At 46.4% G+C, this 25,872-nt stretch overlaps 1 protein-coding gene across 1 annotated transcript in view; it reads left to right on the top strand.

Annotated features, from left to right (window-relative positions):
- CIT (citron rho-interacting serine/threonine kinase) overlaps positions 1-25,872 on the top strand; it is a 164,514-nt gene that overhangs the window by 62,425 nt on the left and 76,217 nt on the right. Inside the window, 3 exon segments of the mRNA XM_082417032.1 lie at positions 3,504-3,687; positions 24,058-24,163; positions 25,064-25,207. Of these exon segments, the coding sequence (XP_082273158.1) occupies positions 3,504-3,687; positions 24,058-24,163; positions 25,064-25,207 (434 nt within the window).

Here is a 25,872-nt window from a genome sequence, read left to right as displayed (position 1 = left end):
TTTTATGGTCCATTTTAGATTGTTCTCTTATCTGCAATTTTTTGGGGGCTAATTCTCCCACTTTTGTATCTGCTGATGCTCCTTCGTGGTAGTTTGGGTGGTTTCTTTTTTCTTGTTATGTGTAGTTGTTGGTTTTTACTTTTTTATTGTGAACTCATTTCTAGTTGGGAGTGTGTGTGTGTGTGTGTGTGTGTGTGTGTGTGTGTGTGTGTGTTGGAGTGAGAGAGGGAGGGAGGGAGGGAGAGAAGGAAGGAGTCTTGTGTGCCCTGGGTTGTGAACGTGGCCCTACAGATTTTTATCCACTTACATCTGCCAGTGCCCTAAGGGATCCTGGACCAATATTGCTGATAATTTCTTGGCTTATAGTTCCCTCACCATGTAGGATACTGTAAACGCAGACACCCTACCTGGGGCTACAGTTTTAATAGCTGCCCTGTTTCTCTTCTAAAGGGCCCTGGGCAAGGGTGAGCATCCATCACTTTCTCTTAGGTTGAGGATTTCCACTTCCCCCACTTCTCTTTGGCTTGAGGCTGTGGCTCTTTTCCCTGCCCAAATGTGGCCCCTAGAAGCCCCTCTTTTCAGAGTTTCCCATTGTACCCAACTGACTACCTGTCTAGAGGCTCTGACATTCTTAGCTTTTCATCTGTCCTGTGAGTATCTCGCTTATTAGCAGCTGGGGCATTTCATGTTGACTTCTCCTCCCTCTTATTGAAGATTACCTGGCCCTTTATCTAATCTCCACTACATGGGCTAGCCTTGAGTGTGATGGAGTTTTAAAGAGTGATCTTATTTTACAGTACGGAATTTCTCAGTCATAATTATTTCACAGAGGGTGGCTCCTGCCCCTATGTTAATCAAACTCCTCACTCAGAAATGGAATTCTATTTCAGTCTCCCAAAGATAAGTTAGTATATAGTGGAAAGGGAATTAAACTTCTGCTAAGAATGAAATGATATGATTAACACAAACATCCACGTGAGTGTGTCTGTGTCTTGTGCAGGAAAGAAGAATACTCAACACAGACTCTGCTGTATCTCACTAGCCTTCTAACTGCAGGATCTGTCATAAACATCTGTCATGTGGGCAATAACAGCAGCAAGTAGTCTTTTTTTTTTTTTTTAATCGATCTTTATTGGAGTATAACTGCTTCACAATACTGTGTTAGTTTCTGTTGCACAACAAAGCAGATCAGCCATATGCATACACATGTCCCCATATCCCCTCCCTCTTGAGCCTCCCTCCCATCCTCCCTATCCCACCCCTCTAGGTCATCGCAAAGCACGGAGCTGATCTCCCTGTGCCATGCTGCTGCTTCCCACCAGCCAACTATTTTACATTCCATAGTGTAAATATGTCGATGCTACTCTCACTTCGCCCCAGCTTCTCCCTCCCACCCCAAGTCCTCAAGTCCATTCTCTATGTCTACCTCTTTATTCCTACTCTAATAGCAGGTAGTCTTTATGGAGTGTTTACTGTATGCTAAGAACTGTACCAGTAAGCACTTTATATAAATTTCTTTCATTTAAACCTCCCAGCAGCCCTTTGAGGAAATTATCTATATGTTGAAACTGAGGCTCAGAGAGGTTAAGGCACTTTCCCAAGGTCACAGTGCTGGTAAGTGGTGGAGCTGTGGTTTGAACCCACTTAGTCAAAGTTTGCACCACCAGCCATGATGCTTCCATATTAATATCATCTGCAAATCTCTCTCCATACATTTCCTCAGTCTTTACCTGAGTTTCCTTATTTTGGGATGGGAAACTTCTCTTTTTTATCCTCATGAAGTATAATTTCCATTAAAAGGTGTTTTTTTTTTTTTCTTTTTTGCTTTAAAAAAAGGTATTGGGTAATTGAAATCCGATTGGATTTGAGCCCATGTTGATGGAAAGTACACATGGGAGGTGGGCTGAAGCATTCAATGTAATTTTTCTTTCCATCAACTAATTTTTAACATGTTACGCAAGTAGAGTCTGACACTAACATGGAAGATTTATATTCTCTTGAGAGCTTCGAGGTGTTAAATAATTTTCGGGAAGTGTACGTTTTACATTTTTCAGTCTCCTGCCACATCTCAACGCACCTGAGTTCTGAGAATGTTCTTTTTTGCATTTCCCGGGAGCTGCCAGACCTCCTCATTCTGGCTTCATCTCCTCCCGCTCCACATCCCTTCACCTTTGTCTCCTTCCTGATGCTGCCTGCTGCTTCCGATGTTGTTGTTGTCATTGGGGAACTTTGGAAACAGCCAGATTCTTTGGAGTCTGTAAGCGGAAAATAGACTGCTGCTCCTATCTGGCACACAGCTTTTGTCCAGAAAGCAAGGAGTTAAAAAAGAAGCCTGGGCTGGGAAGGGCTGTGACAACTGTCCTAGGGGGCGCTCTCAAGAGCTCTGGCCGTGACTCATGCTGCTCTGTCACTCAGATCAGCACTGGCCCCTGCCACGCAGGTGGCCAGGTGGGGTTACCCCCAGACCACGCACGCACAGAGTGGGGAGCATGAAGCCTGCACTGCGGGGGGTGTGATGCCCGGCTCTCCAGTTCACCTGGCCCACCTGCCACAGACGCCTCAGCCCGCAGCCATGGTAACGCTTCTGGCTGGCTACACCCCTGGGAGCCCACCACAATGAGTGGCTTCCTGGTGACGATGAACAAGTGTCCAACTCCCTGACCGAGAGAGCTTAGTAGGTCCGCAGGAAGTGGAGAAGATGTAAGACGTCCCTAGCCAGGAGTCATGCCTTAATGAGGTAGGACGCAGCCATCCATCCACACCATCAGTGCACAGGGGTGCCGTACATCATCGGGAAGAACTTTATCTGGCTGGCATTTCATTATGCTGATTAAACTGCGGCGGATTCAGGGGGCATGATCGAGCTGGGGAGGAGAGATAATGAGCAAAAAAAAAAAAAAAGTGGTACATAAGTGCTCCGAGTATACTCATCCGGATATGAATGGGCTAGACTGCAGTGCTATCCTAACACGAGTTACATGCCTCCCAAACCCTCTCTCCTGTTCTTTCGTCTCACTCCAGTTAATCCACGAAATGTAGAAATTCCATCTTATCCCAGTGATTTGCACTAAATATTAATAATTTGGACCTGTCTGGAAGAGGAAATAAATAGGTTTAGGTCATCTGGTACACCAGCACCAGCCATCTGATGCTCTGTAACATCATTCTGGAAATATCAGGAACGAGTGGCTTGCTCAGGCAAGTTCCCCAAGTGCTTTTCGTTCTACCAAGTGACCTGTTTGAGTTTACCCTTCAGTTTACCCCAGCAGGGAAGGCAGCCCGTCTGCAGGTTGGTGGCCATGTTGGCAGGGAAGGGGTTAATCTCTTGTTGCTGTAAGAGCCGAGCAGAGGCTGGGTCTGCCTGTGTGTGAGCTAGATTGAAAGCAGGCGCTGCAGTGCCATCGGGAACGCTGAAGGAGTGAGACGATTTTCTTCTCCGCAACAGTGTTGAATCCGGCTGAATTTTTCTCCCCCCCCACCCCTTCTTGTTTTTCTTTAACCAGCTCCTCCCCCCTTCGTTCCCACCCTCAAGTCTGATGATGACACCTCCAATTTTGATGAACCAGAGAAGAATTCGTGGGTTTCATCCTCTCCGTGCCAGCTGAACCCCTCAGGTTTCTCAGGAGAAGAACTGCCGTTTGTGGGGTTTTCGTATAGCAAGGCACTGGGAATTCTTGATAGATCTGAGTAAGTGAAATTTTGACTTTTCTAAGGGACCTGCATTGATGCAAGGCATAGAGCCCAAAGGTGGCGGCGGTGGCAGTGGCCGTGGCAGGCTGGGGGGAGTGCGGTGGAGGAAAGCTGTTAATCAGCTTGCGTTTGGAAAGCAGTTGACCTGGTTGGGCTTTGGGAGGGGTGGACTGTTCATATTCTCATTTTGCTGTGTTTAAGGTACCCCTTCCTGTCCATAGCATCGTAATTGTCAATCGGGTACTTTGGGTTAGTTTTTCAGTCTTTGGTCTTCTTTAGGGGGGAGGAGACAGTGGGAGATACCTAGCAGTGCAGATCCTCGGTGAAGGGAGGAACGTGCGGGGTTAAGATGAACTGTCTATCTATTTTTCCATCTGTGTATCCCTCTATCTCTCAGGTGGGTGGGTGGAGGTTGCTCTCTTGGCAGTATTAAAAGAATCCTAAAATCCGTTTCTCACGAGCTAAAGGTTTCCCGATGGGGTTACCTGAGCTGCAAGTGGCTGTACCAGAGCTCTAACGGAGAGATGGTACTCGGCTCGGCTCAAAGTCTGCTGCGAGATTGGGGAATCTGGCAGCTGAGCCTCTGAGCCGGCAAAGCACTGGCAGCCAGAGAGAGCCCCGTTACTGTGAGCCAGCAGGAGGGAGTATGATGTAGCCGAGTCATTGATTCACAGAAACTGGGCTTCACAAGGGAAAAAACAAACCGGGAGACTAGAAAATGGAAGTATAAATATTACTGTAAACCTCTTGACATGATCAGTCTTTCTCCATTCTTGAAAAAGCTAAAGAAAAACGCATTAGTATGGCACTTGGGACTTGGGGATGGGGTTGGGCGGGGGGAGGTCCCTGGCTTCCAGCCTCCTGGAATTTCTCTAAAATGCAGTAGCCTCTGCATGTCAGAGCTCAGTGTCTTGCTTCGTTCTCCTGATCCGATGACATTCTGCGTTGAGAGGTTCGAGTTCCCTGGGAAGGTCTTGGACTGGCTGTGTTATTCCCCCAATGCCCCAGCTCCCTTGCTTGGAGGCTCTCAGGGTAATGTTGGGTGATCGGTCGCTGCCCACTTAGAAAACGAGTAGAATTTTATCTTCTCTTGGCAGCATTTAGTCCTGATTTGTTGTGCTCGTAACTCAGATATTGATTTGAGGGAATGTCACGTAGGTTCTTGGATAGTGTCTCCCCATGGGTGCTATTTTGACAGTAATGTTCCTGGAAAGATTTCAGACAGCTGGGGGGAACTGGGCACTTGATGGGAGGTAAGGCTGTGGGCTGCGATAGAATTTGAGAGAGCTGCTTGTGTTGCAAGAGACCGAGGGGACCCTTCTTTCCTCTCTCCCTGGGGGCTGGGATTAAAATTGGGGGTTGGATTTTGGTGGTGTTGGCTGTACCTTTCGGGCTAATTTGCTCTGCATCCCCAAAGCAATCTGGATAATGGGAGGAGAGGCAGAAAGCTCACTAGCTGTTGAATGTGCCATCAGATGGATTTGAAATGGCCCAGGAGGGCTGGGAGGTTTTGTACCAGCATCGAAGAGCAGGGCAGAATTGGAGGCCCAACGTTAAAGGATGCATGGTTAGTGGGCAGCTTAACCTTGACACACACAGCACAGTGAAGGTCACCTGTCGGACTGGACGGCGGTGCGTGGAGAGTTCTGGTTCTGGTTAGCAGTGGGCTAGCTGGCTCAGAATGAAAGCTTGCTTGGGGTGCTAATCAGTGATCTGAAAAACCAGGAAGGATGTGAGGGAATAAGATTTCAGGGGCAAAGGCAGAATGATGTGAGGGCTCTCAGGCATTGCAATTAATCTGAAGCAGTGTGTGATTAATTGCTTATTTTTCAGGAAGACTGTAATTGCATCTTTCTGCTTCTCACAGAAAGCTCAGGGAGCTCTCCGACAGGGGCCTCTCAGTATTAAGGCCCAGGCACTCGATAAATATTTGTTGTTTTAATTTACTCATGATCCTTTTCCCCTAGATTGTGTTTATATTGCTCACTGTATTTGAAGATACACTGTTTTACCTTTGGTAGTTCAAAATATATCTCTAGAGCATGAAATGAGCTTCTGTTCATGACCCAACAGAATGCTTAAGATTCTCATAAAAAAGAAAAAAAAGTCCATGCAAACAAAACTGTGTATTTCTTATGTGGAAGATGGAATTGAAGTATTCCTGTTTTTGGGTGGGAGAGCTTTAATTGCCCTTTCCATGACAATTTGGGGTTGGAATCAGAACGATTTCCTTTCATCTTATATCTTACAATGTGATCTCGCTGTTGGATTTGTTTATTCTGCCAGGGACAGCCCTATGGGTGAAACCTCCAACATCATTTTGGAAATTCACCCCACCTGTTGGATGTAGGTGACCCTGGACATGTTGGATCATCATCATTTAGAAATTCAATAGAAAAGATGCAGTGATGAAATCACTTAGAAGCCCCTGCAGTTTTGTAAACATATAGTTACAAAATTCATTTGGAGGTTGGGGGGGGAATGTTCTGGGGCGCCACCATCGCCACCAGGGACCTGGTATTTCTGAGTTTCTACTTCTCCCCTCCCTGTTTCAGCATCACAGGTTTTTATTTACACACATTGATTACCTGTACTGTTACTCACTCTTCACACCACCGAGGAGATTGCAGATGCTGCTGTACTGCGTTGGGAAAAACTGACCCCAGATCTGTTACCAGTGAAAAGAATGAAATGTTCAGAGGTGGAGCTGAATGAAAGAGGAATTTTCACAGAGACTGGCAGTGAGAATGATTTTAATTGTTGCATTTGCTCATCACTTTTTAGGATTCTTTTTTGGGACCCCAGACTATTTTTAAGCCAGCCATTGAGTGCGTCATTTTAGGTTTCACAAGAATCTTGATCTCAGCATTCTGTGTCTGAGGTGTAGTGGGAATTCCTTGCAGCTTGAGTTGGAGGGCACGGGAGAGATCCTACAGAACTAGTTTTGGTCGTCTTTGGGGTGGGATGATGGCAAAGTTAGTGCAAATCTGGTGCCTCTTTCTTTTTAACCAACAATAACCCAAACTAAATCCCTAAGCTCTGAATGCCTGGGTGTTGCTCTGGGCCTCTGTTGGCTGAAATTTCACACTGGTGGGAGAGTAACAGAAATCAGTGTGTTAAAAGTTTAAAAATATAATGGATCCCAGCTCTCCTCCCTCCTCTCTCAGCGTGGGGTACATTTTTTTTAGGTCCCTCTCCTTCTTCCTAGAAGCAGTGCATCTCTGCAAACCTTCAGTATAAACTCTAGAAGGAAAAAGCCATTTGGTTTTGTATTTTGTGTTAGTTTTTACGCATGCTGGTTTTATGCTTCTGGAGACGCTGGAAATCTTAGAGGACCAATGGGATTTCGATGAGACTGGAATCTGTGGGATGACAGTGTCTGAATAGGCTATATTTAGCCCCCCTGTTGGGGGCTTTCTCTTTTGAGTCAGGGCTTTTTCCTTTCCTTTTGGGTGGATCTGAAAATTTATTCTTGGAACCAGCCATCCAAACACTGTGACTGTGGAAGAGTGAAAAATGGCTTCCACCAATGCCTTTCCAGATTTTCAGAGAACCAGTTTCGGGTGCCTCTTCCTTGCTCTACTGAGGCCTCTTTGCATGTCAGTTTCCTCAACTGCAAGGTGAGGTAATAATGATACTTGCCTCTTAGGGCTGTTTTGAGGATTATATGAAATATGTAAAGCACTTGGTCTAGTCCCTGGCACGTGGAAAAGTCACACGGAATGTCCACTGTTATTATTTTTGTTATTACCACTACACTAGTCTCTATATGCATGGTGTCCTTCTATATATTTGAAGAAGATATGGAAAGAACTCAGCAATAATTAAATGGTCCAAAGTCATGCCAGACCAGAAACCCAGCTTCCCAGGCCCTGAGAACTCTCAGCTAGTGATGCTTGAACATCCTGACCCACCACAAGTTAATATGCAACCTCCAGATCCCTGCAGGTTAAAGGTGGTTGTTGGGTGGAGTGGACTGGGGGCCAGAATTTGAAGGCCCAGTCCCAGAATGGGTTCCTTCCCATCCAGTTAAACAAGTATACGTGTGAAATACTTCATGGGACACAAAGCAAACACCCTGACTGCAGAATATCATGTAAACATTGGATATCTAAGTGCCTTAGGAGAGTTGGGAGAGGAAGGCAAAAAATCTGACATGGGGGCCCTTAATGGGTAATGCCAATTCCCAGTTCTTGCCAAAGTACAGTGATCATCTTTGTTGGAATATCTGTCTGTTTCCCTATGTCGGCTGTGCTCTCAAAGGCAGGGCTGGGTCTTATTCATCCTGGTTTTCCTGGAGCACAGGACATTATCGACCCTCAGAAAATACATGTGTTGGAACTGAGTTTATAAGTGGACTAATGGAAGGTAGAATATTTGCCTCAGCTTCTTAGAAGACAGTGGATTTGGATGAGTGGAGAGGCACATAGAATTTCAGGTGGGCAGGGAGATAAGAGCAGCTTATCCTTGCAGGGTACCGACTCTGTACCAGGCTCTGGTCCAATCACTTTACACAGGTTAACTCACTTAAACTGCACAACAGCCCCCAAGGAAGGTACTGTCGTCATTCCCATTTTACAAGTGAGGAAACAGAGGTGCAGAGAGAGACTAAGCAACTTGCCCAAGGTCACACGGCTCCCGGCGGCTCAGCCAGGACTTGAACCCAGGCAAGTTGGCTCCAGGGTCTCTTAGCCACTGTGCTAGGCTGCCAAATAAATGCCACAAGCAAGAGAAATGGGGACATTTACGTGGGGTCCCCAGGTTCACGTGCTTTTCAGAAGCAGAGGCCCATCATGGGCAGTGACTGAGCAGTGGGGTGGGGCAGGGTGGGATGAGAGCTGACGGGCGGTGGAAAGGCTGGGCTTTGTTTTCAACCTCTGCGAGTTTATTGAGTAGGTAGACTGTGTAGCTCTTGGATGTTTCTGACTTCTTCCTCTTTTCATTTAGAGGCTCTCCCTTTGTGTGTGTGTGTGTACATGAACACATGCATACACACTCTCTCCCCGAGAGTTTTCATTTGCTTGAGTGTAAGCTTGGCGAGGACAGGGCACTGCATTGACCTTGCCCTCCACTCTCCCTTCAGGCTTATCATAGACAAGCCACTCAGTAAGCACGGGGTGAATCGATTCAAATCATTTTTATGGCCACAGCTCTCAATTTGTTGACGATTCTGAGACCCGTGTCTGTTCACATCTACGTTTTGTACTTCGCTGCTTCCCGCCATCCATGCCAGGAGGACTTATTCCAGCGGAAGATGGCCTGAACTCTCCCATCAGTCCTTCTTACTTTTCACTGAAATACTTGGAGGTGGGGGGGTGATCTTCCCTTAAAAACTCTGTTCCTTTCCACCTCCAGCCCAAGGCTGTCTGTCATTGTGCACACTGCCTACAGATCCCTATGGCAAACAGCCTCACCTGTGTTTTGATTGTTTGAACAGTAGCAGAATCTGCTCTGGTTCACAAAGGTATGCATCGTCTGTACCTCCCAAATCAGTTACAAAACCTTCCCCAGCTCCTGCCCGTGGACACTGCCCTAAAGTGCCCCGTGCTGTTTCCACTCCACGGTCATCCCGACCAGGTGCCTAAGACTCGCCTACGTGTATTTTGTGGGGTTTTCTCCTCTTGCTCAATTTCTTCTCTCTCTAAATCAAGCACATCTTGTTCTTCTTGCCTTATTCTGTTCTCTATTTAGACTGTGCGTGCTTGCCTCGCAGGCCTGGCAGGACCATTCTGCCGCCTTCATTTGTCTTAAAGATACCTTTAGGAAATCTAATCCAAACGATACCAGCCCAGTCCTGAAGATTACGCTCCAGAAGATCTGTCGAGTGCATTTTTTTGCTGGTCTACACACGCTGATTTGCATGGTTGCCTCGGATCCCTTAAGAAGACAGTAATTGACTAAATGGTGCTGGATGTTCCCAATCTTGGTGCCAGTTTGGCAAGTGTCCCTTCCCCTAAGTGAATTTCTCTCGGTTCTCTCTGTTTTACTTGTCTTGAGTCTCCTGACCTCTCTCACCTTCCTTTCTCTGACGAACTTCCTGAAAGAATAGCCTACCCTCAATGCCTCTTTTCCAACCTCTCCAACTCTATGGAAACCACTGTCTCAGAAGCCACAGATTCCACCCAACCACTGTGTTTAGTGGTTGCCACCCCACCACATGATACCATTAGTTGCCACGTGTGTCTTGAAACTTTCTCCTTTCTTCTGTTCCACGTTATGGAAACTTGGTTTTCCCTCCTTCCTCTCTGACTGCCGTTCTCCCTCTTCCCTGTCTGTTTCAGGCCGCCCTTGAGATGTTGCACCGTCCCCTAAAGCTCCACCTTAGTTGTTTTTTAAGCCTGTTCTGGGTGACCTCATTCCGTTGACTGTAACTCTCACTTCCCCATGGCCTTCCTTCCATTGTGCCCTGTTCATCATCACCAGAATGTCCTATCAGCATCTCTCCATCCCTGTTCCCAACACAGACTCACTTGCTCACTCCGTAAGCCACTTGGTGCCAGTTTAGTTTTCCTCATTTCATTTAAGAAACCACCACTTTCTCTACCTTTCTAGGCAAGAAAACGGAGTCATCTTAAACTATTTTTCATCTCCCCCACCATCTCATCAGTTGCCGAGTTTTCAAAGTTGTGCCTCTTGTGTCTATGCCCGGTTTTCTGTCCTCACCACCACCCCTCATTGAGTTTTGGACTACTGCAGTAGCCTCCTGACTGATTCATCTGCCTCCGGTTTTCCCCGGTCTAATCCATTCTCTACAGAGGGTGGAATTCTCCCAAAGCACATGTTGGATGATGTCATTTTCCTGCTCAGCCCTTCAGTAGCATCACGATGTGCACAGAATTAATGACCACTCCTGAGCTTGGTGTTCAAGCCTGGTGTGCCAAGACCCCAGCCTGCTTTCTCACTCACCCCTCCTCCTTGTACCCTACGTCTGGCCCAGCTGCTCAGCGCTCATCGATGTTGGGGATGGTGTCTTCCACCCTTTGCATGCAGCGGGGCCTTGCCTCTGGCAGGCCTTCAATGAACATTTGTCAAATTGAATTAGAAGTAGCCAGGGATTATTCCAATTCTTCTGCACAGTTTATACAGCTGCTCATGGACGCTGTTGTCTATTGAGTACTTGCTGTGCGCCCAGAACTGTGCCGAATGCCCCTTCACATGCGTTGTCTCATTAAGTCGTCACAATCTCACTGTAACTGTATGAGGTAGCTGGTATTATCCTCATTTTACAGAGGAGGACACCGAGGCTCAGCAAGGTTAGGTTACTTTCCTGAGGTTTTGCAGGTGGTAACAGACCTGAGACTTAGACCCATAGCCTGGACCACTACACTGCCCTGCCTCGAACAATCCTGACTCTGCTAGACTGTGCAGGATCGACGGACTAGCCTAATAATAAAGGCGAAAAGAGATGACTTTACTGAGAACTCACTGTACCAGATGCTATTCTAAGGGCTTGATGAACATTCTCATTTAATCCCAGCGGTAACCTGTTGTTTTACAGATAAGGAAATTGATCAAGAAGCTTGGGTTACTTCTTTTTTTTTTTTAAGGAACATTTATTTATTTATTGGCTGCGTTGGGTCTTCTTCGCTGCACACGGGCTTTCTCTAGTTGCGGCTAGCGGGGGCTACTCTTCGTTGCAGTGCGCAGGCGGTGGCTTCTCTTGTTGTGGAGCACGGGCTCTAGGAGTGCAGGCTTCAGTAGTTGTGGCACGTGGGCTCAGTAGTTGTGGCTTGCGGGCTCTAGATTGCAGGCTCAGTAGTTGTGGCGCACGGGCTTAGCTGCTCCATGGCATGTGGGATCTTCCTGGACCAGGGCTCAAACCCGTGTCCCCTGCATTGGCAGGCAGATTCTTAACCACTGCACCACCAGGGAAGCACGCTTGGGTTACTTCTTAAGTTCACTCACCATGCGTGTGGCAGAGGATGGTCAACTTTTCCAGCTTTTAACTTTAGAGCTGATACAAGCATTCTTTGTTTTGGGGGACGGAATGCTGCACACTCGTTGCAAGTCTAGGCTTTGGGACCAGGTAGATGTAGGTTCACGTCAAGGCTCCCTGCCTCACTAGCTGTGCTAACAAGGCATTTGACCTCTCAGCATCACTTCCCTTACGTATAAAGTGGAGGTTATTCGTGCCAATCGCTGGGTTTATTGTGGGGTCACGCAGAGCATGTAGTGTTAGTGCCGGGAGCAGAGTGAGTGTTCGTTTCATATTTGTTGTTACTTAGGGGTGAAGATGGGCCCAGGGGTGCTTTTGAGTCTCTTTTCTTCCCCGCTCCTCTTTATAAAGACATCTTGCTGGTTTCTGCCCATTGAGAGAATCAGGCTCCATGGGGGTGCCTGACAGATTTCCTAATGTCTCTATCCAATTTTTTACTCAGAATGGAGTCTGTGATATGTTGGTTGGCTATACCTTCTGTAAAACACACTGCAGGCTCCTGGTAGGACCTAGTTCCAGCAGGGTCTGGAACTCGGTGCTGGGGGAGGTGGACGTGCGCTGTGGCCAGCCTGGAGGTCACGCACTCCCACCCACCCTCCAGTGCTTGAGCGTCCCCTGGATGGGACAGCGTGTGTGTCATCGTGACAGTGCCATCCAGAACCAATACTGAGCATTTCCTGTGTGAGGGCCAGAGCGCTTTCTCACGTCAGCATTGATTCAACTCACTTCTTATTTTGGATCTCTTTGTCCCACTGTGACCTTTAAACTGAGACTGCCTGGGGCACAGAAGTGCTTGGCACATTCATTCATTCGTTCATTGAACAAACATGTAGTTGTAAGCCTTGTGGCATGACTGAGCAAGATAGATAAGGTCCCTGCCTTCGGGAAGCTAACATTCTGTGCAGGGAGACAGAGGATAAGTAAGTTCATGGGTAAGACATTTTTCAGATGGTGGGAAGTGCTCTGAAGAAATCTGAACCTGGGTGGGCAATGGCTGGGAACCAGCACTTTAGTCCCTGAGGCCGGCACTAGCCCATGGGTGTCCAGTGGGTGTCCAGAAAGCACGTTGGAGTAGCCAGAGCTTCCGGATGCACAGGGGAAGTGGTCCGAGAAGAGGTAGGCAGGGCCTTTGGTTTTGGATTTTGCTCTATTTGCAATGAGCAGGAAGCCTTTGCAGGATTTTGAGTAGGGACGTGGAGGGTCTGGTTCTCATGGTACAGAGGGGCCCTCTGATCACGGTGTGGTGGACAGCAGGATGACAAGAGTTGGCTTCAGGGAGACAGGTTAAGTTACTGCAGCCATCCAGGCAAGAGGTGGTGGTATACCAGTGAAATTAACCTGCGAAGCTAGGCACTGGCTTAGAGGTGGGGACTGTATTAGAAATCATGTAACTATACTTTTATTAATAGAGTGAGTTTTAATAAATGATTCTTGAGTCATTCCAGAGCATATGTTCTAATTCAGCTGGAGACCACTGCTCTGTGTGTGTGTGTGTATGTGGTGTGTGTGTGGGTTGGCAAGGAGGTGCCCCGAAGCTAGCTAGATTCAGAAGCTTTTTAGAAGAGCGGTATTTTTGGGGTAGTAGTCCCCTCTTACCTTCTGGGAACACGTCCCAAGACCCCCAATGGATGCTTGAAACAGCGTGTAGTGCAGAACCCTCCCTATATACTTTTTTCCCTATACATACATACATACCTATGATAAAGTTTAATTTATAAATTAGACACAGTAAGAGGATATCAGAATTGCCGCATCACTACTCTTGGGCTTTGGGGCCGTTATTAAGTATAATAAGGTTTACTTGAACACAGGCACTGCGATGTTTCGACAGTCAATCCGATAACTGTGTTGGCTAGCCGGTAGCGTATACAGCATGGGTAGGCTGGATAAAGGGATGAATAACGTCCCAGGTGGGACAGAGCAGGGCAGCGCAAGATTTCATCATGCTGCTCAGATCGGTGCTCAATTGAAAGCTTATAAATTGTTTATTTCTCGAATTTTCCATGTAATATTTTTGGACCACAGTTGACCATGGGTAACTGAAACCATGGAAAGTGAAACTGTGAATCAAGGGGGACTACTGTATTTCCAAGTGTTCATGATGGACACCAGTGTGTATTTTTAAACGGGCTTATAAAGTTAGTTCATAAATTTCAGAATGCTCAATCTTAAAAGCCAATATATTTTTGGAACAGAATGCTGATGAGTGTTTTATTTTTTGCACCATATTACATCTTGCGCTTGCATGTATTTTTAGTGCCGTTGGCCACAATTAAGGTAGAGCTCTCAGCTGAGCTAATTTCGATTCCCTCATTTTAGCCTCCAGTATCCATTCTTGGTTATCTCAAGAATATCTGTGATTTGTGATCGATGTGATCTGTGATGTGGAGGCATGTCTTGCAGGCTTGGGGTCCTCTTCCTAAGGAAATAAATGGATGGCTTGATGCTTAAGCATGATCTTAGTTATTACCGTAGTGATAGAGAGAACTGAGCACATATACCTTCTTTTAGGTTGGAAATACAGATTGTATTCTCTTTTGATATGACGTATTCTATTGATAGCTTTATTAAGGAAAAATTTTTTTGAGTTATGGGAGTTATTTATAGACATCGAAAAAACTGCATTTTGTCATTTTTCCTTAAACGTTGAGGTTACATGTAAAAGCAATTTTTAGGTCACATCGAACACATTTTAAGAAAACGTTCTTTCTGCTGCAGCAGTAACGACCAAGCCCCACATTCCCTCTGTGTCATATACCATTACCTTTATTAATACTCTTTGGACCTCTATAATTATAAAGCACGTGTGTATATCAGGAAGAGATGTTGATTTCAGAGTAAATTTTTCTAGAAAATAGAAGCTGGAAAAAAAAGGAAAACCCAAACTTGGCTTTGTGCTTGAAGAGACAGCACTGCTGTGTGTGGGTGGGTGGCTGCATGCACCCGCTGCTCCGAAGTGCCTTTTCTCTCCATGGGGACAACGGGCTGTGTGTATCAGAGATGCAGCCAGGAGGAGCAGGCAAGCAGTGTGTGGGCAGGCTGCATATTCTTTTATTAGCATCCTCATTGTACTGCGTCTCATCGAGCCCAGAGCATGAACCAGCCTGGACCTGTAAAATCTGTACTGTCCTATTTAACTACCTCCCTGAGCCACCAAGTGATGGAGGAAGAGTTGCTCTCCTGCATGAGTTGAGCTGCTTCTGGGGGGTGGCTGTGGACTGACCTGGCATATGGATGTTCTTGGGTACCCAGGCTGTCCCGGCCTTGGAATCGCCCTCCCAGCATTGCACGCAGCTAGTCATGGGTAGAAGTTACCTTCCCTTGCATGATCCATTTCCCCATCCTCTTTGACTTCGCTCCTCCGAGTCTCTGGGGCAGTTTTCTTGGGTTTCTTTTCTTGAGTTTGTCCGAGGCCGTCCAGCCAAAAAGTAGCAGAGTTGGGATTCCCATGACTTGATGGGTTGCAGAGCCCAACTTTGAACCAAAACCCAGCTCTCCTCCCCATCACCTGTACCCCAGTCGTCCTAATGTGGTTGATAGGAGAATGTAGAGGCCATAGGGTAAGCTGCTCCTTAGCCTCAGTGCCACAGGATAATAATACCCTCCTTAGAGGATTGTTGGAGGATTCAGTGAGGTTACCCCTAAAGTACCAAGCACAGTGCCTGACGTTGTGCTCAATAAATGGGCGCTATTCTTGATAATAAAGGTGGTGGCATTAATTCTCTCTCCTACGTTGCTACTTCTTTGAGGACAGGAATTGTGGCTTCCTTAACTTCATAGCCTCCACAGCAGAGTTTTGCAACTTGACGCTATTGACGTGTTGGGCTGGATAGTTCTTTTTGTGGGGGGTTGTCCTGTGGGTTGTAGAATTGTTGAGCAGCGTCTCTAGCCTTTACCCACTAGATGTTAATAGCACTCCCACCCCCAGTTGTGAAAATCAGAAAAGTCTCCAGACATTGCCACCTGTCCTATGGGAGGCAAAATTGCCCCAGTTGAGAACCACTGGTCCACATGTACCTCTCATGGGATCGCAGGGCTTTTATATTCTCCCTGATGTATAAGGGATATATACATCATTTCTATCTATCTATCTTACACTCACTCATAGAAGGTGGTCAAAAAATACAAGTGTACCTTGGAGTATCGCAGTATTCACTACAGTAGGGTAAATATTGCAATAAAGCAAGTCACACAGTTGTTTTTGATTTCCCAGTGCATGTAAAAGTTATGTTTATGGTATACCATAGTCTATTAAGTGTGCAATAGCATTATGTCTAAACAATGTACATTCCTTAATTAAAAAATACTTGATTGCTAAAAAATGCGAACCATCGCCTGAAACTTCAGTGAGTCATAATCTTCTTGCTGGTGCAGGGTCTTGCCTCCATGCTGATGGCTGTTGCCTGATCAGGGTCATGTTTGCTGAGGGCTGGGATGGCTGTGGCAATTTCTTAAAATAAGACCACAATGATGTCTGCTACATTGATTGACTCTTCCTTTCACAAACGATTTCTCTGTAGTGTGCAATGCTATTTGATAGCATTTTACCCATAATAGAACATCTTGCAAAACTGGAGTTAATCTTCTGAAACCCTGCTGCTGCTTTATCAGCTAAGTTTATGTAATATTCTAAATCCTGTGTTGTCATTTCAGCAGTCTTCACAGCACCTTCACCAGGAGTAGATTCCACCTCAAGAAATCACTTTCTTTGCTCATTCATAAGAATCAACTCCTAATCTATTAAAGCTTTATCATGAGATTCCAGCAATTCAGTTACCTCTTCAGGCTCCACTTCTAACTCTAGTTTTCTTGCTATTTCCATCACATCTGCAGTTCCTTCCTCCACTGAAGTCTTAAAACCCTCAATGTCATCCATGAGGGTTGGAATCAACTTCTTCCAAACCTCCTGTTCATGTTGATATTTTGACATCTTCCCATGAATCACAAATGTCCTTAATAGCATCTAGAATGGTGAATCCTTTCCAGAAGATTTTCAATTCACTTTGCCCAGATCCATCAGAGGAATCACTATCTTGCTCTGGATTAGGCTTGGGCTTAAGGGAATGCTGTGACTGGTGTAATCATCTATCCAGACCATTAAAAGTTCCTTCACGTCAGCAATAAGGCTGTTTTGCTTTCTTATCATTCATGTGTTCACTGGAGGAGCACTTTTAATTTCCTTCAAGAACTTTTCCTTTGCATTCACAACTTGGCTAACTGGCCGAAGAAGCCTAGCTTTCAGCCTATCTGAAAGGCTTTTGACATTCCTTCCTCACTGAGCTTAATCATTTCTAGCTTTTGATTTAAAGTGAGTGACCTGTGACAATTCCTTTCACTTGACCACTTAGAGACTATTGTAGGGTTATTAATTGGCCTAATTTCAGTATTGTGACTCAGGGAATAGGGAGGCCCGAGGAGAGGGAGAGAGATGGGGAATGGCTGGAAGGGGAAGCAGTCAGAACACCCACAACATTTATTAAGTTCACTGTCTTATGTGGGTGCGGTTTGTGGTGCCTCAAAACAATTACAATACTAATATCAAAGATCACAGATCACCATAACAAGTGCAGTAAGTCCCCTACCTACGAACCTTCAAGTCGCGAACTTTCAAAGATGCGAACGTGTGTTCGAACGTCCAGTCACATAAATTAGTTCACCTGTCTGGTGTACGTTGTCACATACATGCATCCTCTACTAGTGGTTGTGCTTTTGTGTACTTTACAGTACTGTATAGAGTACAGAAGTACAGTATCTTTATTTCAAGCCCACGATGTCCAGAAGCAAGTGTAAAAGCAGCAGTGATGTAGCTGGTACTACTGTACTTTTCAAGACACTGTGCTGTAAGATTAAAAATGTTTTCTTGATTTTTTGTGTTTGTTTTTTATGTATTATTTGTGTGAAAAGTATAAACCTGTTACAGTACAGTACTATACAGTCGATTGTGTTAGTTGGGTAGCTAGGCAAACTTCGCTGGACTTACGAACAAATTGGACTTATGAACGTGCTCTCGGAACAGAACTTGTTCGTATGTAGGGGACTTACTGTATAATAATAATGAAAAAGTTTGAAGTATTGTGAGAGTTACCAAAATGTGACACAGAGACAGGAAGTGAGCAAATGCTGTTGGAAAAATGGCGCCAATAGACTTGCTTGACACAGAGTTGCACAAACTTCCATTTGTAAAAATCCCAATATCTGTTAAGTTTAATAAAGCAAAACATAGTAAGACAAGGTATGCCCGTATCTGTTGAAGTTTGAGAATTTTGAGAACAAAGGAGAATTCTGGCAACTCTTTTTTTCTTTTTAAATTTATTTTATTTATTTATTTTTGGCTGTGTCAGGTCTTTGTTGCTGTGCATGGGCTTTCTCTAGTTGTAGCAAGCAGGGGCTACTCTTCGTTGTGGTGCAAGGCTTCTCATTGTGGTGGCTTCTCTTGTTGCAGAGCACGGGCTCTAGGTGCGCGGGCTTCAGTAGTTGTGGCATGTGGGCTCAGTAGTTGTGGCTCACAGGCTCTAGAGCGCAGGCTCAGTAGTTGTGGCACACGGGTTTAGTTGCTCCACGGCATGTAGGATCTTCCCAGATCAGGGCTCGAACTTCTGTCCCCTGCATTGGCAGGCGGATTCTCAACCACTGTGCCACCAGGGAAGCCCTGGCAACTCTTTCTTAAGTTAGCAGGTAGACTCTGTCCCATTTCAGGGTCAACAGAAATAGTTTTTTTACAGCAATTCTGTGCCCATCACCAGTAGCTTTAGAGTTACAACCAGTTACAGGATTTTTTGTACTTTCCTTCTCTTAAAGAAACAATAGCATCAGCTCTTTAAATATTACCACCCTTGATGAAATGGTACTTTTCAGGATGATTTTAGACCAGCAGAGTTGCTACTTGAAGAGGACAGGGCTGTATTTGGTAATAGTCCGGTGGCTCTGAGGCCAGCTTTGGATCAAACCTCTCAAGCTATGATTTACATCGCAGTCAATTCTAGAATAGTACAGATGTCAGCAATAATTTGCTCTGGCTTTCAAAGTCAGAAGGACGGATAATGCAAATCCTATAAAAAATAAGTAAGTTGTGATAATATTTCATAATATCTACTGGGGGGGGGAATCTGTTCATTCAAGAAGTACATATTGAGAGCTTACTTATCATTGACACTCGTGATTGAATTGGCCTAAGTGTCTACATGAAAAATAAATAGAATACAAATACGTCAAGTTGAGCCATACCTGTCTCTAGTATATTTCTTTTATAGAAATTCATGGAAATGGTATATTTTAGTTGACTTATTAAAATTGAGGGGGTAGGAATAGTCTTTAATCAGTGTCTGAAATTTGTACGTTTTCTTGAAATTCATAGCTCACCATGATTAACTTCAAAATTGTGTTTCCACTGAAAGAGTGACCAAAAGGCACCAGTTAAATGGCCTGACCAAAGTGCCACCTGGAACCAAATGCTGGGGGCGGTCATACTGTGAGTTTTAAATGCCTGGACCTTAAATCACATGTACTTTGTTCTAATTAGCACCATTGTTCTCAAGCCTGTTTGTACATTAGAATCACCTGGGAGCTTAATAAAAATGGTGTTACCCAGGCCCCACTCCCAGCCTTTCTGTCTCTGATTTAATTGGTCTGGTTGGGCCCTGGATATCAGTTTTTTTTTTTTTAACTTTAGTTTTTTTAGAACAGTTTTAGGCTCACAGCAATACTAGCAAGAGGTACAGAGATTTCCCGCATGCCCCCTGCCCCCCACTCATGCACAGCCTCCCGCGTTATCAACAGCCCCCCCAGAGGGGTGCCTTTGTTACGATCACTGAACCTCCTCCCTATTTAGGGTTCACTCTTGGTGGTGTACATTCTGTGAGTTAGGACAATGGTATGATAATGTGTATCCACCATTATAGTGTCACACGAGTGTTTTCACTGGCTGACATCGGTAATTTTTAAAAAGCTCTTCAAGTGATTCTAATGTGTAGCTGATCTGAAGACCAGAGTCGTTCTAGAAATCTGCAATGACCTTTCCCCCTTCTGTCCTCATCCCCCAGCCTCATCCTCCAATCCCATTACTGTTTACAGGATTGTTGCTACAACCTGGGTTTAGTCACAGCAAACTTACCATAGCTTTTTAAAGATAAATTTATTTACTTATTTATTTATTTTTGGCTGCGTTGGGTCTTCGTTGCTGCACGCGGGCTTTCTCTAGTTGCGGCGAGCGGGGACTACTCTTCGTTGCGGTGCGCAGGCTTCTCATTGCGGTGGCTTCTCTTGTTGCAGAGCACGGGCTCTAGGCGCGTGGGCTTCAGTAGTTGTGGCTCGTGGGCTCTAGAGCGCAGGCTCAGTAGTTGTGGCGTACGGGCTTAGTTGCTCCGCAGCATGTGGGATCTTCCCAGACCAGGGCTCGAACCCGTGACCCCTGCATTGGCAGGTGGATTCTTAACCACTGCGCCACCAGGGAGGCCCCCAGCTTTTTTTTTTTAGATGTAATTTTTATTTATTCTAAAAAAAAAAAAAAAAGATTTCTTTAGCACCTTTATTCTGAAGAGACTTAATTGCCATACTTAGAACTTCTAAACAGTGAACATTTGTCAAGCATCAAAATAGCAGAATGAGGGAGTTGGACTCCGGTGACGGGGAGGGGCTGGTGCATCGTCTTCTGCGGGTGCCAGTGGATGGGGGCTGCGCATCTCCCTGATTCTGGGCCCCGTTAACAGGTGACCTAGAAAGGCTTTTTTTGGGTGAATAAGCAATGGGCTTTGTACCCACAGGAGCGCACTTTACACCCCTCTGGAGCCTGCCCTCCACGTGTCATCAAGTTTTGAGAGCCACCTCCCATCCCATCATCGTGTACCCACGTAATCGTTCTTCTCCAAGGGTGCTGGTTTTGTGCTCGGGCCCAGAGAGCCATGGCCCCCCTTGTCATCCCTGACTCGTGTCAGTGTGGGTGACTCCTGATGACTGAAGGACCGGGGACCCGGTCTGTGGATCATCCCTCCCTCCTTGGGTGGTCGGGTCTTCTCTAGCCCACCCACCAGAATAACATGAGGAGTAAAGGAAATAGCGAAGGCAACTCAAGGCCGTGCCAAGCAACCCATTTCATCTCAGGTTAAAAAAAAAAAAATATGTGTTTGTATGTGTTTTGACTAGATTTAGGTAGAAAATAGGCCAGTGAGAGGAGCAGAACTTGGTTAAAATTTTTAGCCCAAAGTCAGATTTAAAAAAAAAATTTATTTCTGGATTTCAGTCCCTGGTGCCCATTTCTGTGAATAATCAACATTTGTTCTAATGTGAATAGTAGCATGGAGCAAATTCAGCCCCCTGAGTTTCACTATTTCTTTCTTTCTTTCTTTTTTTAAAAATATTTATTTATTTACTTGGCTGCGTCGGGTCTTAGTTGCGGCGCGTGGGCTTAGTCGCCCCGTGGCATGTGGGATCTTAGTTCCCCGACCAGGGATCGAACCTGTGTCCCCTGTACTGGAAGGCGGATTCTTAACCACTGGATCACCAGGGAAGTCCCACGTTTCACTGTTTCAAGCAAGGGTTTTAGGCCTGCGAGGCATGTGCTGCTCACACCGTTGCAAGGGTGATGATGATAGACACCACAATGATGGTAGTGACGGTTGACATTTATTGAACCCTCATGATGTGCCAGGCACTGTGATAAGGACTTCCCATGGGTTATCTCACTTAATCCTCATAAGCACTCTTGGAAGTAGGTTGAGAATTATCCCCATTTTACAGATGAGGAAATCGAGGCTCACAGATCTCACAGAGTGAGTGAGTGGCAAGGTCAGATTTTGAACAGAGCTGCATGACTCTGGGTGTTGACTCACTTGGCTGCCCTACAGTATGTGTGTTGGGAGCTGTCACTGGGGTACAGCGAGCCAGCACCATCACGCCACCCCTTGTCACTGGGCTGGGAGCTGTGGGGAGAGAGCCCTGAGCTGCTGCAGGGAACTGACCTCTTTTAGGCAGGGAAGTAGTCTGGGGCAGTGGAAAGCAGAACTTTCACCTGCTGGTAGGGTGCCAGTGCTCTCTGAAAACCAGCTCCTGCAACCCCGGTACTAAGGTAACAAAAATCGGACAGTGGGGCAGCGGTGGGCTCTGCCACATGCCCTCCGTGCAGAAGAACCTTTGTTGGCTATTTCTGTAGCTCTGCTCTTCACCAGTCCCAGTGTTCATGCCCAGGGTGCCAACCACTGAGGCAAGCTGCCCTGGATGAGAACTGTTATCTCCACCCATAATTTTTTTTTTTTTAAAACAGATTAAAACAAACAAACAACATTATTTATTTATTTATTTTGGCTGTGCTGGGTCTTAGTTGTGGCACACGGGATCTTCGTTGCGGCATGCAGGGTCTTTAGTTGCGGCATGCAGAGTTCTTGGTTGTAGCATGCGTGCGGGATCTAGTTCCCCGACCAGGGATCAAACCTGGGCCCCCTGCATTGGGAGCGTGGAGTCTTACCCACTGGACCACCAGGGAAGTCCCTCCACCCATGATTAGCTGCTTTTAGGAATGAGGCAGGGTGTGTGAGTTATGTGTATGTGTGTGGGTAAGTACGTCCTTGTGGAGAGAGCATCCTTCTAGCCCATTCTCAGGAGGTCACGCTACATTATTTTTGTGATACTATCCTGAGTGTTATATCAGGTGCATCGTCAGTCTCTCTACCCCAGCTCTCTATTGGGACCAACAGAAACCATTTATTAACTGGCAGGTTGCTTAAGCTCTCTGGGCCTCAGTTTCCTCATCTATAAAATGAGAATAATGTCTCATAGAGTAGTTGTGGGGACTAAAGAGTTAAAACATGCCTCGCTTTAGGACAGAACCGTGCATATAGAATCGGTGCTCAGTAAGTGTATGAGTTTCCTCTGGCTGCTGTAACAAGTGACCACAAATTTAGTGGCTTATAGCAACACAGATTTATTACTTTATATTTCTGGAGGTCAGAAGTCCAAGGTGGGTTTTACTGGGCTGGAAGCAAGGTCTACAAGGCTGCACCCTCTGGAGCCTCTAGGAAAGAATCAGTTTCCTTGCCTTTTTCAGCTTCTAGAGGCCTCCCAGTTTCCTTGGCTTGTGGCCCCTTCCCCCGTTTCCACAGCCAACGGTGTAGCATCTTCCAGCCTCCCTCTGACTGTGACCCTGCTTCTGTCGTCACCTCTCCTCTCGTCCTCTGCTTCCATCTTAAGAGGACCCTTGTGGTTACGCTGGACCCCCCACCCCCACCCCACGTAATCCAGGATAGCTTCTCCATCTCAGAATCCTTAACGTAATCACATCTGCGAAGTCCCCTTTGCCACAGGGGGTGACAGATCCACAGGTTCCACAGATTAGGATGTGGACATCTTGGTGGAGGGACATTATTCAGCCAACATAATTAGTGTTAGCTGTTTCTGTAAAATGAAACAGAACCAAACTGACTAGCTTGGGGATGGAATAAACAACAATTTGGTCAATATAGTTAACTGATACCATTGGGCACTTGATGTGTTAGCTCAGTCCTGCGTCAAGACCTTGGCGTTATCCACCCCCTCTCTGGAGCTTGTTTCCTTCCAGAGCTTTGGAGGGTCAGCACCTTCTCATCCTTCAGGTGTCAGCTCAGATGTCACCGCACAGAGAAGCAGGCCCCTCATCCATTTCCTCTGCCATAGCACATCACCCCATTTCCTCCTTTGGCATCATCTGTAACCTTTTAGTTTGTGTGTCTGCCTGATGCATTCTGCGTGCCCTCTGAGAATGTCAGCTGCAGGAGGGCAGGGACCGTGTCTGTCTTGACCACTGCTTTTCCAGTGCCTGGAGCAGGGTAGGTGCACAGTACACATCCGTTGAGTGAGTAAGTGAATAAAGCCGTATCAGCACAAATGCCGTGTGCTTAATGCCCACGCTCTCCTGTTGTGGTAGGTCCTTTTATTATCGTTCTACCTCCTAGAAATGGAAACAGAGGCTCAGGGAGGCTGAATCATTGCCTCAGGTCAACGGTGACTAAATGTACACTCAGGCTCTCCTGCTTCCAGAGTTCCTGGTCCTGTCCACCTCTCTGCCTCATGGCCTTGATGTTATTAGAGCTGCTTGAGCCAGCTCTGTTGATGGTCAAGGATGCTGGCAGGTCTTGTGGTCTCTGCCACAGTTTTTCTTTCTTTTTTTTTTTTTTTCAATTTATTTTATTGAAGTATAGTTGATTTACAATGTTGTGTTAATTTCTGCTGTATGGCAAAGTGACTCAGTTACCCATATATATACATTCCTTTTCATATTCTTTTCCATTACGGTTTATCACAGGGTATTGAATACATTCCCCTGCTCTATACAGCAGGACCTTGTTGTTTATCCATTCTGTACGTAACAGTTTGCATCTGCTAATCCCAAACTCTGCCGCAGTTTCTGAATGCAGCTTTTCAGGCCCACCCACCCGCCGCCTTGACATTGGTTTTCTTCCATCCAGGTCTGTTGTGTCAAGTCTGGACTCCCCTGCCAAGACTAGCTCCATGGAAAAGAAACTTCTCATCAAAAGCAAAGAGCTGCAAGACTCCCAGGACAAGTGTCACAAGGTACTTATTTCCGCAGCCGGCCTCCCTCCTTGCTGCAGGAGCCTCCCGTCAATATATGCCAAGGGATCCGCCCGGGGCCGCCGCTGGCACCCAGCCACCTGATCCTTCCCGCGCTGAAGTCGCGCCTCCGGCAGCTCAGAGGGAGATGAATTCGGGCCTTGACGCTGCCGTAAACCCTTTAAATCTTAACCAGAGGAGGCCCTGGATGTAGAGCGGCCAGTTCCTCAGCATGGCCCAGCTAGGTGTCTGCGTCTTCTGACGGGTGGCGTGGGTCCTCACCTGTGGCCGAGGCGCCTCCCATCTGCTTTGAGTGATGCGAAGTCTCTCTTCCTAGTCTTTAAAAACTCCTGCTTATGTAACTGCGGCCACTGTGTTGATTTTGCTCAACGTCTCTTAACGCTCACTGTTTCTGCCCAGGGGCAGCTCTCTGGAAGCTCATAAGAGTCACTTCTTGCCTGGGACTCCTAAGAGTGCAGACGAATCCGTATCTCCTTGCCCTGTCCTGGATTTGTCCTCTAGATCTTTGCAAGGAGATGGGGGGGATCAAGATGGATTTGGGATAAAATTAAACTGACGTCTGCAAAAAAAACCAAACCAAACCCAAAAAAAAAGCAAACAGGTGAAAAAAATGGTGATTGTGGCTTCCTCGCTCACTGGGTTAGAGAAGTGACCGAGTGTGAACCCAGCCTTGCATGAGAGGAGTGACTTAGCATTGGTGACTGTCCTTACGAAGACCTGTGCGCTCCCAGGCGAAGAAACCACGGTATTTCCATCCCAACCTTTTGGCGAGTTAGCGCCAGCCGGGACCACCAGGTGGTCTCGGAGGCGGCTTGAGATGCAATTGCTCCTGACGAAGCCCCCCCCCCGGGCCTTTTTAACGTGTCGCTGTGTTTATTTCAGATGGAGCAGGAAATGACCCGGTTACATCGGAGAGTGTCAGAGGTGGAGGCTGTGCTTAGTCAGAAGGAGGTGGAGCTGAAGGCCTCTGAGACTCAGAGATCCCTCCTGGAGCAGGACCTTGCTACCTACATCACAGAGTGCAGTGTGAGCCTTCCCCCCAAAGCCCCCTTCCCTCGGAGCGGGCGCTTCCCGTCGTGTGTGTCTCATCCTGTTTCATGACAGCATCATGAGGCACATCACAGCCAGGGGCAGAGAGGAGAGAGAGGGAGGACGCACGAGCAAGACCTGTGATGTGCAGAGTAGCGGGAGCCGGGCGTGAGGGCCCAGAGGCATGAGATCAGGCTCAGAAAGTCCAGGTAGGAGCCTGGAGACGGGCATAGACGGCGTTGCAGAGGGTCTCAGCGTCTCCCATCCCAACCTCTCTGCTCCACCTCGTGTCCAGCACAATCAGCCTCAGGAACCAAGCTCCCAAATAAGTGCAAGAAAATGTATTTTGAATCTGTCCCAAATCAATATTCCATTGCCTAGAACCAGCGTAGCAACAAGAAAACTCAGCCTTTAAAATCCAGACCCTCTGTCATTTTTTACCATGTGACTTTTTTTTTTTCTTTCCTTCACAAGAGTGGACTGTCTTCTCCATTGTCTCGTTAAAAATTTTCATTCAGGTGTTTTTTAATGTACAGTCTTAACAAGTTGAATCACACATTTTTCAAGTGTTTTTTTCACAAGGGAGAGGAAATCTATAGAACGTGGCTGATTAAGAATAACTGCTATGTTTCCATTCCAGATTTGGCCTCCTTTCAGTGGTG

The sequence above is a fragment of the Balaenoptera physalus genome (genome assembly GCF_965194825.1).
Source record: "Balaenoptera physalus genome assembly, chromosome: 12".
In the NCBI taxonomy this organism is placed as follows: Eukaryota; Metazoa; Chordata; class Mammalia; order Artiodactyla; family Balaenopteridae; genus Balaenoptera; species Balaenoptera physalus.
This window is presented reverse-complemented; position numbering and strand designations above follow the sequence as displayed.